Raw genomic sequence first — 12,169 nt, 5'->3', positions numbered from 1 at the left:
CTCAACACGTGGGGCGTGAGGTCTCCACAGTACATCGATGTTGTCGCCAGTGGTAGGCGGAAGGTGCACGTGCCCGTCGATCTGGGACCGGACCGCAGCGACGCACGGATGCACGCCAAGACCGTAGGATCCTACGCAGTGCCGTAGGGGACCGCACCGCCACTTCCCAGCAAATTAGGGGACACTGTTGCTCCTGGGGTATCGGCGAGGACCATTCGCAACCGTCTCCATGAAGCTGGGCTACGGTCCCGCACACCGTTAGGCCGTCTTCCGCTCACGCCCCAACATCGTGCAGCCCGCCTCCAGTGGTGTCGCGACAGGCGTGAATGGAGGGACGAATGGAGACGTGTCGTCTTCAGCGATGAGAGTCGCTTCTGCCTTGGTGCCAATGATGGTCGTATGCGTGTTTGGCGCCGTGCAGGTGAGCGCCACAATCAGGACTGCATACGACCGAGGCACACAGGGCCAACACCCGGCATCATGGTGTGGGGAGCGATCTCCTACACTGGCCGTACACCACTGGTGATCGTCGAGGGGACACTGAATAGTGCACGGTACATCCAAACCGTCATCGAACCCATCGTTCTACCATTCCTAGACCGGCAAGGGAACTTGCTGTTCCAACAGGACAATGCACGTCCGCATGTATCCCGTGCCACCCAACGTGCTCTAGAAGTTGTAAGTCAACTACCCTGGCCAGCAAGATCTCCGGATCTGTCCCCCATTGAGCATGTTTGGGACTGGATGAAGCGTCGTCTCACGCGGTCTGCACGTCCAGCACGAACGCTGGTCCAACTGAGGCGCCAGGTGGAAATGGCATGGCAAGCCGTTCCACAGGACTACATCCAGCATCTCTACGATCATCTCCATGGGAGAATAGCAGCCTGCATTGCTGCGAAAGGTGGATATACACTGTACTAGTGCCGACATTGTGCATGCTCTGTTGCCTGTGTCTATGTGCCTGTGGTTCTGTCAGTGTGATCATGTGATGTATCTGACCCCAGGAATGTGTCAATAAAGTTTCCCCTTCCTGGGACAATGAATTCACGGTGTTCTTATTTCAATTTCCAGGAGTGTATAATATTGGTCTCAAAGATTAATAAGCTGCAAGAGAAGCTATGCTTTCAAATATAATATTGATCTTTTTTGCGAATGTTACACTTCAAGTTACATCACACAAATGTGCCAGTAAATTTATTAACGATGACATTAATGTCTGATCTTTTGAGCTCGAAATTATTCTAAATGGTTGTCCTCAAAGAGTTGATTTTTAAATGAGAGTCAAATGCTCTGTGATTTAAGAAATTAATTGTACATTCTCGCACATAGTTCATCTTGTGTAAAAGGAAATTTACTTTGAAAGTAACGCTTTTCAAAGAACCATTCGCAATACTTTCCCACAACCTGTTAGAAATAGGTTCATTTCAGCAGTTGCCAGAGAGCGCCAGATAACGGGCATCACTGCGCTTGCGCAGCCATGATTACACAGGAAGCCTGTACGTTCGTACGTGTAAAATACTAAAAGATCTTACATTATGTCATAAAAGAAACAAGACATTAGAGAATATCTCAAGAGCATCGGAATTTCGTGAACCATACTAAAATGCATAATTCGCCTTAAAGTGCACATTCTTATGTCCAGAGTCAGATGTAAATTTTCTTGGAGTACCAGTGCTGTATTCTCTTATGTCTGGTTCTTTATCATGGCATAATGCCATACGTGCTAGAAGATGAAAATGTGCACTTGAAATACAGCGAACAGATGAAACTAGCCAATAGTGTGGAATTAAACACTTCGTTTCAAATAAATTGATTGCCTCAGCGGAAAACATTAATAAAAGCCACATTTCTTCAGCAAACTGACAAAAATAACTTCATTGTTTTGCAAGGTGATACTTGACTGTTAGAAAGGTGCAAATAAAATAAAATCTGAAACTAATATTGTATTTTAGCCTTCCGTAATTATGTGAATGTATTTTCATTCACTCGATAGCTCCCGGCCACAGAAATGCGTTTTGTTTTCATTTGATGTGAGAGCAATAAATGAAAAGGAAACAGAAAAATCACTAAACGTAAACACGGGTCATGTGGAGACTATCTACCTCCCCACTACAACTCAGACTGCTCTGTGCATCAGCCCGATATCTACGATATTTCCGAACCGGGGCAATACCATAATCCGTTCATCATACGAATAAACCTGATGTATTCTTTCGCATTTGCTGGAACCTCATTAGAGTTCTGTTTCACATGGGACTGCAGCCAAGTTGTGTCGAGTACTGTCAAGTACGATATAGATAGTGGCACAGCCCCCCCCCCCCACCCCACCGTCCTCCCTCCCATGAGAGCTTAAGGTAGGACGAAAAAAATTAAAAAAAAAAAATTGAATTTTCAAAAAGTTGCTCATTTCGTAGCACATATCTTCCTGAAGAGTTTTATACATAAATGATATGTGTTCGAGGAAATGTAAGACACATTATTTGGTCTTAAGTGTGCCAAAGTGTAGTGCCGTGCCTCTTCACACAGCAGTCTTCCATCACACATCACTGTATTTCACTCTGTGGAATTCAAACGTGTAATATTTTGTAATGGATGCCATCAAACTATATTCAGAACAGTGGAAATTAAAATGTCCTGTGGTGCCTCTCCAGGTCCCAGTTGGCAGGTTTGGCATCCTAGCCCTCTTTTTCTTTTTGCACTCTTTATTGTCTAATAGCTAATAACTTCTTGTTTTGCGTGACATAAAATTGAATATAGGATAAATAAAATCAGTAATGACAAGAGATAAGCAAGACAGTACACACTTCTTCAATCCTTTAGTCCTAGCATTTTTTTCTCACTAATCTTGCTACAGCTTTACATGGCGTGCTTTCCTTTCTGGGAAAGAATCTATTACATCACAGTTCGTCAAACGTTTTGCTACATGAAAAAATGAAATGTCGCTGTCTAAAACTGAAAAGCTGTTAATACAATAGCATCCAAGACTCGTGTGGTTTCTCAATCTGATTATGTGTATTTTGTCACTGTCGGCAACATAACACGAAATAGGCCTGCCTAATATAGCAGCAATTGTAACACACACCAAATAAACGTGACTGTTTCGACACAAATGGTCATTTTTATAACATGAGAGAATATAATTCACGAAGTACCAATATGAAATGCCTATTACACCTCCCACAAGCAAAAAGTTTTATGTTAGGAAATCGTTTCCCATTTCATTCATAAGCTCCAGCTTCTAAAGCATGAAATTGAAAAGCAGTAGTATGAAATCTTTAGATACATGTGGAATCATCATATTCTTCCATATTTTGTATGATGTCCCCGTTTCTTCTCCTTCCTCATTCTAACAAACAATCTCGTCATCACTAATTCTGCAACTATTCCTGCCAGTGTCAAAACTTATTCTCCGGTTAACTTCATTAACCCTGCCACAATCACCTGTTTAGTTATGCCACATTCATTCTCTGGTTAGTCATTATTACGTGGTCGTACACGTTTTCTGCACTACTCCCGGAACAGAGCTTAAGCGGCTGCTAGCTGGGGACTGTACGAATGGCCCTTACTAGTGTAGCAGTCTGGCCAAAAATTTTCTGTCAAAATTTCACTTTCTTGGGTACACCAAGAAGCCAATATGCGATCTTTCTTACCTGTTATTCCTGTTAGTCATTTATTTCCACTCTGGTAGTCTGAATCTATGGATTTCACTAGTAATTATAATAATGCTGATCATTCGCAAACCCAGCCAACCACACAACAACAATTGGGATTCACCCGCTCGGCTTTATTACACTCAGCTTGTATAGCCCCGTCCACTTTTGTCTGCAGGAAGGTTTATTTCTAGATGCAACAGGGATTCTCCTGGCAGAGACATCACATACACTATGCATGCATTCAAAATTCAACTTATGATTCATTCAGAAATCAGCTTAGAATGTGTTCAAAAATATTCAAAAACCAACAGGGATGCGTTTCAAAATCATATGAATAATCGATAAACCAACGTGCACTGGACGCTAGGTGCTTTGTGAGAAAAGGTTGTTTCCCCTCAAGAATATGAATTTGGTGCCCCTCCCCCCTGAAATTGCCAATCTAATGTAAACAGTTGTGACGTCACACTCACTGGAGGCAATTTGTTATTATTAAGCATTGCATAGTCTTCCTAAGACCTTTGACACATTTTGCTGTTAGCAGACACTTGTATGAGCACTGTGTTTTGTTGTTGTATATGATGCATTTCCTTTGTAACTTAAGTTTTATTATTATTATTTTTTTCTCTTGTTCATGTTTTATTGCTGCAGTCGCGAGATACAGTAATATCCTTTGTTAGAGTGTTGGTTCTTAGCACTCTAAGTTACAAAAATTTAACTGAAAACTAAAACAATGAAAAATTTCCAGAATTCTAAAAAATTCCCGGGTTTTTCCCAGATCTCCCACTTGTCCAGGGTCATACACACCCTGAGTACAGGGTCCTATACAGGATAATAGTTTCCACCCTCGGCATCAGTTTTCAACAAGATTCGTCAGCAGCAGCATCTCTCTTAAAGATGGCAGACAGATGGATTGCCAAAATATCAAGTCCTGTTGATTTTAGAAAACTATCATGTGACATTAATAGTCCCTATAGCCTCACCTCAATAAGAGATGTATAGTAATAATAAATAATTATCCTGGAGAAAACTACATAACTGATTCAGCACAGCCTCAAGATGCAGATTTAAAGCAATATCCTTTCTCTCTTAGAATACTAATGACAACAGGTTTTGGGTGGGAAAATGCACTAAATGCAAGTAAATGTAATTCTTAATGTAATGTGGTGCAAACAGAAATATTGCAGAAATTATGTCACTTACCACCATTATCCCTGACTACAAAGAGTGCAAAATTACTTGGCTTGCTGTCCACTTTGTATTTCTCGAGTAACAAATTAATAACTTCCTGTGTATTAACAAGAGATGTGACCCAGACACTCATCTGGCTGCCATGAGGTGGAGTGAAAAAGCTTGTTTCTCGGTTGTAGAAGTGGCCATTAATTGAGCACCTTCTCTTCAATTTAGTGCGGGACCGCATTCCCGGACGGCGCCGGATTGCTGTTGACCCTGTTTTAGCTGCTCTTCTTAAGACAACATCAGGGGTACTTTCACTCTGATTTTTAGCGTCTCCACCTGTACTGCTAAAAACATCATCATTATTTGCTTCAGGAATTACTGGTGTGGTTGCATCCATTTTACATCCCTGATCCCAATGTCTTTCCAGACAGTCTGGACCACTCATAGACCTGTTCAGATTTTTTTCAAGGCTAGGAAACTTATCCAGACTTGCGAGGTCTGCTGGTATTTTATCTAAACTGGATCGATCTCCATTTGCATCTCCATCACCACTGTTAGTATGGCTGCTATTGCTGCCACGAGTAGCAGCTGTGCTGTCTACACCTGCGGAATCTGTTGCGGATCCAGTTTCTTCACTAGTGAAGCTGTCAACTGTGTCAACGCTGGACTGTGTAGAGAATGTGTTCCCATGTGTTGTTTCATCTGAGAAATCTACACTTGACTGTGTAGAAACACTTGGGAGACTGACTGGCATTGTTTGATATATCTTCTCAGACTCATCTCTTTTCCGCTCCACCTGTAATAAACAAAAATTTATCACTACAAATCAAACAACACTAGACCCAAAATTTCTTAATTTATCTGAAGTGCATACCTGCAGGAGGTCATCAAGCTCATCCCAATCAATTTGTTTGACATCAAGTTTTGGTGGTAAAGTTTGAGCACCATGCTTTAATTCATGATTTACATTACTACTGTCAGGGGATGACAGTTCATCACAGGATGTTTCTTGTTCTTTGTTCTCATCTGTCACATCAGCCAAATGATTGTAAATATCATCATCAAAACTTTCGAAGTCCACCTAAGACAAAAGGAAATAAAAAAATAACAAAAAATGATCAGCAAAATCAATATAAGTGAGACAGCAAAAAGTATTAGAAAATTCACTTCTCATAAAAAAAAAGAGGAAGTGTGGGGGTAAAAACAAAATGTAGAATTAAACAAGAACATAATATTTATTAAGATTTCAGCATATGTAAACAATGTTTTCTTAACTTGTTTGCAACAGTCATAATGTAGTCTGATCCTAAATTAACTTCATATAATATTCCGTTCTGTGGTATTTGTTTAAGTTATTTTAAATTCGCCTGTGTTACTACTAGGAAATGCATATTTTTGTCACTAAACATGTTTCATTTTATTGATATAAAACATCATCAGTGGCCTATAATGAATGATACTTCCAATTTTCTAAAAACAGTTCATTATAAAAGATGTTAATTTACTGATGGTATTTTATGTCTCATTTTTGATCACATCAGGACATATATGCTTGCCCATATTTGAGGTGTTCCCTAATTTTGCATTATTGTTTTTTGCATAATTCCACACTGCATTGCAGCACTACATACTTCTTGATGAGAAACATAACACTACATAGCACCACTATTGTATGTTTGGGATGTGGGAAACTGCCTAAAAACCACATCCTGCCTGGTCAGCATATTAACCCATCATTAATCCGCCAGGCAGATATGATCCATGAATGGTGCATCTCCCCATCCCAAAAGTGACAATTTAACACACACAGCTTTCCGGGTGGGTAGATGATAAAAGACAAGGCTTCTCATTTTATAATTTTTTTTTTTCATTTTTCACATGATTTGTTCAATGATTGCGTCTGGTTCCAACATTTATCTGGTCATTACGTAGCTGTTTCACATGTGGTTGTGCTTTGCGTGTGTGGTAGTTTTCCTGAAAAGTAAGGTGGGTCTGTTTTTATTGATTTTTATGATACTTATATCTTTTTCTACTGTGTTTGGTCTATTTCTATATTTACATCCACATCTATGTAAATACCCTGTCAGCCTCAGTATGAAGCATGCTAGTAGTGATACCCTGTACCACTATTAGTTGTTTCCCTTCCTGTTCCACTCATATATAGAGCAAGGGGGAAAACAGCTGTCTATATGCCTCCATATGAGCCCTAATTTCTTTTATGTTATCTTCACAGTCCTTTTGTGAAATGTATGTTGGCAGCAGTCACAGCTTCAAATACCAGTTCTCTACATTTCCTCAAGAGCATTTTGCAAAAAAAATGTCGCTTTCCCTCCAGTGATTCGCATTTGATTTCCCGAAGCACCTATGTAGCATTCGTGTGTTGTTTGAATCTGCCACTAACAAATCTAGCAGCCTGCCTCTGAATTGCTTCGATGTCTTCCTTTAATCCGACCTGATGCAGATCCTAAACACTAGAACAGTACTCAAGAGTAGGTCGCACTAGCATAATATATGTGGTCTGCTTTACAGGTGAACCACACTTTTCTTAAATTCTTCCAATAAACCGAAGTCAACCATTCGCCTTCCCTACCACAATCTTCATTCCATCTCATATCACAACGTTACACTCAGATATTTAAATGACACAACTGTGTCAAGCAGGACACCACTAATGCTGTATCTGTTTTTCCTACTCACCCACATTAACTTACATTTTTCTACATTTAGAGCCAGTTACCATTCACCACACTAATTAGAAACTTTGATCTTTAACACATTCCTACACACCACAGCATCATCAGCATATAACCATAGATTGCTGCCCACCTTTTCTGCCAGATCATTTATGTATATAGAAAATAATAGTGCCCTATCACACTTCTCTGGGGCACAACTGATGATACCCTGGTCTCTGTAGAATAATCGCTGCAAGAACAACACACTGTGTTCTGTTACTTAAGGAGTCTTCGAGCCACTGACATACCTGGGAACCTATTCCATCTGCTCGCACCTTCATTAACAGTCTGCAGTTGGGTGTAATATTTCTGGCTTTACAGCCATCATATTCAGGAACCTGAAGCCTTTCTTAGAGCAGTTGAGAAGGCAGCAGTTGCAAGACAATGTAATGTGGTGTGAGGTACCGATGGTTTGTCAGGTAAGGATATCATGAGAAAGACCACCTAAATTTTGGACCTTCCCCATGATTGGCTGCTGCTTTAGGAAGTTGCGTGCCAAAATGACAATCTTCTATGATTAATACTAAACAAACTAAACATTATATTTACTTGAATTTCAAATTAAAGCATCTCTCAATAGTGTGCCATCATTCCATTATTTCACAAATATTAGTAACAAGCAGAATAAGAAACAACTGCTAAATGAAAAGGCAAATGAAGCACTTCGGTAAGCTTCAGATAGTGCCTAAATTGGTTGGCGGGCGATGTACTTATGGCTGTAAGATCAGAGCTAGTTTGGCAGTGTCAGAGGACAGACCTGTTTGCCACCATATCAGTTAAGGCTTAGTTGCAATGTATAGTGTGTAAATCAGAGCTGGTTTGGCAGTGTCAGAGGACAGACATGTTGTCTGTCATGGTCAGTGTTAGTTAAATCTTTGTTAGTAATCTATGGTTTGTCAATAGAGCTGGTTGGGAAGCCTCGAAGGACAGCATGTTGTCTGCTGCAGTCGGCGTTACTTAAGACCTTATTAGCAATGTGTGGTTATTTGGACATACAGTTGAAAACAGTGTGATACTAATTATGGAAATATGCAGTTCATTAATTTGTTGAAATATAGAAATCATTTGTGACTCTAAAGTGGAATGCAATTGTGCAGTTTCTCAAGCTCTGCTAATAAAAAGTGGGTGGCATCCCATGTAAACAAACTGATTGGAAATTTAATTACTGCTGAAATAACAGTTCCTCGCTAAGAGTTTCTTACAGCCTCAAGAATACAGATTCACAATCTAAGTGCTGTTTTCTGTGCAGGGAATAACAACTATAGAAGACTGTAGGTTGGCGAACATTTGTTAGAACTTATGCATTCCACTCAGGGCGGTGGAAGCAAATAAGCACCCCACATGTACTGCAATCTCAGTACAAATGAGATCAGTGACACGTCATCGCTGCATCTGCCTGAGCACACCAACAACCCTTCAATTCAGCTTTGCCTGAAAAGTCATGAATACCACCACCAAGATGTCACCTGCATATGGCGCTATGCTATTAACAGTATTCTCCCCACTGAGGATATATGTGAGGGGTTCAACAGTTACGCATGATAAGACAGGACCATTGCAGTGTCTTGCAAGCACCCTTTTGTTATCTTTCTAACTACTTGTTTCCCTGTGTACCATTCAACAGTACATCCACAACAATAATCTATGAAGCTATTGTACATGCCTTGGGAACCGAAGATCCCTGAGATGCTTAAACATCTCGGGCCACCATACACAGTCGAATGCACCTGTGATGTCGCTCATGATCGCTGTTATGTATTTACTTCTGGAGCCATAAAAAATTCCAAGTGATCTATTGATTGTGCCATCATTAGATCTGCCTTTTCAGAAGCCATATTAGCTTCCCAAGATCTTCCTGTGTGCCTGCAAATGATCGCACAATAGGCACTCCAGGACCCTAGACAGAGTGGTCAACAGGTATAATTGCCTGCACCACTTGGCACCCCTTGCATCCGTTGCCTGTGTCCTTGCTTAGTATTATGGCTTGTAATATTTTACAGCTCACAAGGTACCTTCACTGCACTAAAAACTCTTCAGAAAAATCACCCAGAACCGTGTGTCAGTTACTATATGGAATGACAAGGAAAGACTCTTTCCTTGTCATCCCATCCAGTAAGTCTCCCCTCTCCAGCCCTTTTCCTTCACCCCTCTTCCTTCCCCTTCAACTCTCCTGCCAGAAGAAGGAGCCATTGGCTTCAAAAGCTTGTAAAAGTTAAACTTTTTGTGTTCTCCTCCCACTGCTCGGTGAGTAGATTTTTTATATATCCATTTATATTACAAACCCAAGTGTATAATTTACAGTGAAGTAAATTCACTTAACGAGTATGACACTGTTATAGTTTGTGTGTATTCTCTCAACTAAACAATCCAAGGAAGCTGATAAGCTGCTGGATTTCTTCGAAAGGAAACTGAAACCCCTTCACCAGCAGCAAACTATTATTATTTAGGTAATAAAATAGTATTGTTATTTGTTGATAAAAATATTAAGTTACTGAACATTTATTTGTTTTTGTGATTTAATAATATTTCAACTGATTTTAGGTATCCAGTATCAAATAGAAAACTGTCATTAGCTAGTTACTGCATCGCACACTGACTCACTAAAGCAGGGAAGACACATACAGATGCCAAGAATTTTATTTTGTAAGCAGTTTTGGATATGGTTGAAATTATGTTAGGTAAGCAACAGGCAAACACGCTAGAAAGCATAGCACTTCCTGATAATACCAATGTACGCAATATAAATGATATGGAAGGTGACATTCGGGAACAATTAGTCAAGAAATTAAAGAGTAGCCCACACTTTGCTTCTCAATTTGATGAATTTATTGATATTTGAGCCTGTGTGCAGTTTATGGTATATGTACACTTTGAAGACGTGCACAAGGGAGACATTTTATTTTGCAAAGCACTTCCTACAAACACTACTGGCTACTGTGTGTATGATATGTTTTTAGAAAGCACTCACAGCTATGAGACTGATTGGACACAACGTATAACCATTTTTAGTGATGGTGCTAAAGCTACGACTGGCAACAACAGTGATCTCGTTACAAAATTAAAATAAATAATCGCAAATGTTTCATGGATACACTGCTTTCTTCATCAACACGTTCTGGTAGCCATGGTTTTATCTTTTGATTTACAATTTTGTGCGTAAAGAGGGAATCAAAGTTGTGAACTCTATTAAAGGTAAAGAATTGCTAACTTGACTGTTTAGAATCATTTGTGAAGACATGGGTTCGCGCCATCAAAATCTCCTTGATCACACATGTGTAGGATGGTTTCCAAAGGAAAAATATAGACACGAGTCCTGGAACTAAAAGCTGAATTGTTAATGTTCTTACAAGATTCTAAATCTGGCTATGCAAGTAATTTTTGTGATCCTGTTTGGCTATTAAAATTAGCATTTCTTATTGATATTTTTAATCAATTAAATATTTTAAACAAGAGCCTCCAAGGGAGGCATTATAACTGCATTATAACTGCATTATAATTGCTAAGGATAAAAGTCAAAGGATTTCTTGCAAAACTTCATTTGTGCTCAACATCTTTAATAGAGGAGATGTCTGAACCTTTCCCCAGTGTTCAGAAAACTGTGGAAGAAATTGCAATGGAGCAATTGGTCATAGTAACTTCTCACACTCCTTGCATGATACAGAACTTGCATAATTTTGAAGATAAACTATTAAGTTACTTTTCAGAACTGAACTCTGAAGCTTACAATGGGCACAGATGGTTACTAAACCATGTTTGGGTATGTCACTACAATAGCTGAACAGATCATGAGGATGAAAGAAACACTTATAGATTTGCTGCTGACGGCAAGCTTAAAATGGAATTAAATTTGCAAAAGACTGACGTCTTATGGATGAAGAGAATAGATTAATATCCATGGCTGGCAAGGGAGGCTTTGAAATTATTAGTGCCATTTGCCATTTTGTACCAACATGAATTAGTGTTTTCATCAATGGTGAACATGAAAACGAAAAAGAGAAATAGGCTTCAATTATAAAATAATTGGTCAGCTGTGTCTCAAAAATAGAACCACTACTTGACAAATTATTATTAATAAACAGGACCACCCTTCTCAATGAAGGTCTTGTATTTTTATTGTAGAGTAGGACCTACAACCCTTCCTTACTTTTACCTGGCTAAGTGGCACCCACAACAGATATGGCTGATGTCACCCTTTGAATGAAAACCATTTATTGACTTTACTCTTGATTATGTTAGTTAGTTAGTAAGTTAGTTGGTTGCATGTTCCATTGATCAATTGCACGGTACGATAGCTGTTATAATGTGGAATGTGTCAAGTGGACAAGAAATGCACATATGAACATCACCACTGCTGAAGCCCAGGCTATCCATGATCTGAAGGCTGACCGGTCCACCGTCATCCTTCCGCCGGACAAGGGTTCCACGACCGTGGTACTTGATCGTCGGGAGTATGTGGCTGAGGGACTGCGTCAGCTTTCAGACAACACCACATACAAAGTTTGCCAAGGTAATCCCATTCATGATGTCCAGGCGGAGCTTCAAGGAATCCTCAGAAACTTAGGCCCCCTACAAAACCTTTCACCTGACTCCATCAACCTCCTGGCC

At 39.9% G+C, this 12,169-nt stretch overlaps 1 protein-coding gene across 3 annotated transcripts in view; it reads right to left on the bottom strand.

The window, feature by feature from the left end:
* Nucleotides 1-12,169, bottom strand: part of LOC126090739 (uncharacterized) — an 81,630-nt gene that overhangs the window by 15,155 nt on the left and 54,306 nt on the right. For 2 of the 3 annotated variants that reach the window (XM_049907008.1, XM_049907011.1), the window contains 2 exons: nucleotides 5,704-5,910; nucleotides 4,854-5,625 (listed from right to left, as the gene is read on the bottom strand). In XM_049907008.1, coding sequence (XP_049762965.1) covers nucleotides 4,854-5,625; nucleotides 5,704-5,910 — 979 coding nt within the window. The remainder of the gene's footprint in view (nucleotides 1-4,853; nucleotides 5,626-5,703; nucleotides 5,911-12,169) is intronic. The other variant, XM_049907009.1, reaches the window with a different exon arrangement.

This window comes from Schistocerca cancellata, chromosome 1 (genome assembly GCF_023864275.1).
Source record: "Schistocerca cancellata isolate TAMUIC-IGC-003103 chromosome 1, iqSchCanc2.1, whole genome shotgun sequence".
NCBI classification, from domain to species: Eukaryota; Metazoa; Arthropoda; class Insecta; order Orthoptera; family Acrididae; genus Schistocerca; species Schistocerca cancellata.
Note: the sequence above shows the minus strand (reverse complement) of the source record. Positions and strands in the feature narration are given on the sequence as shown.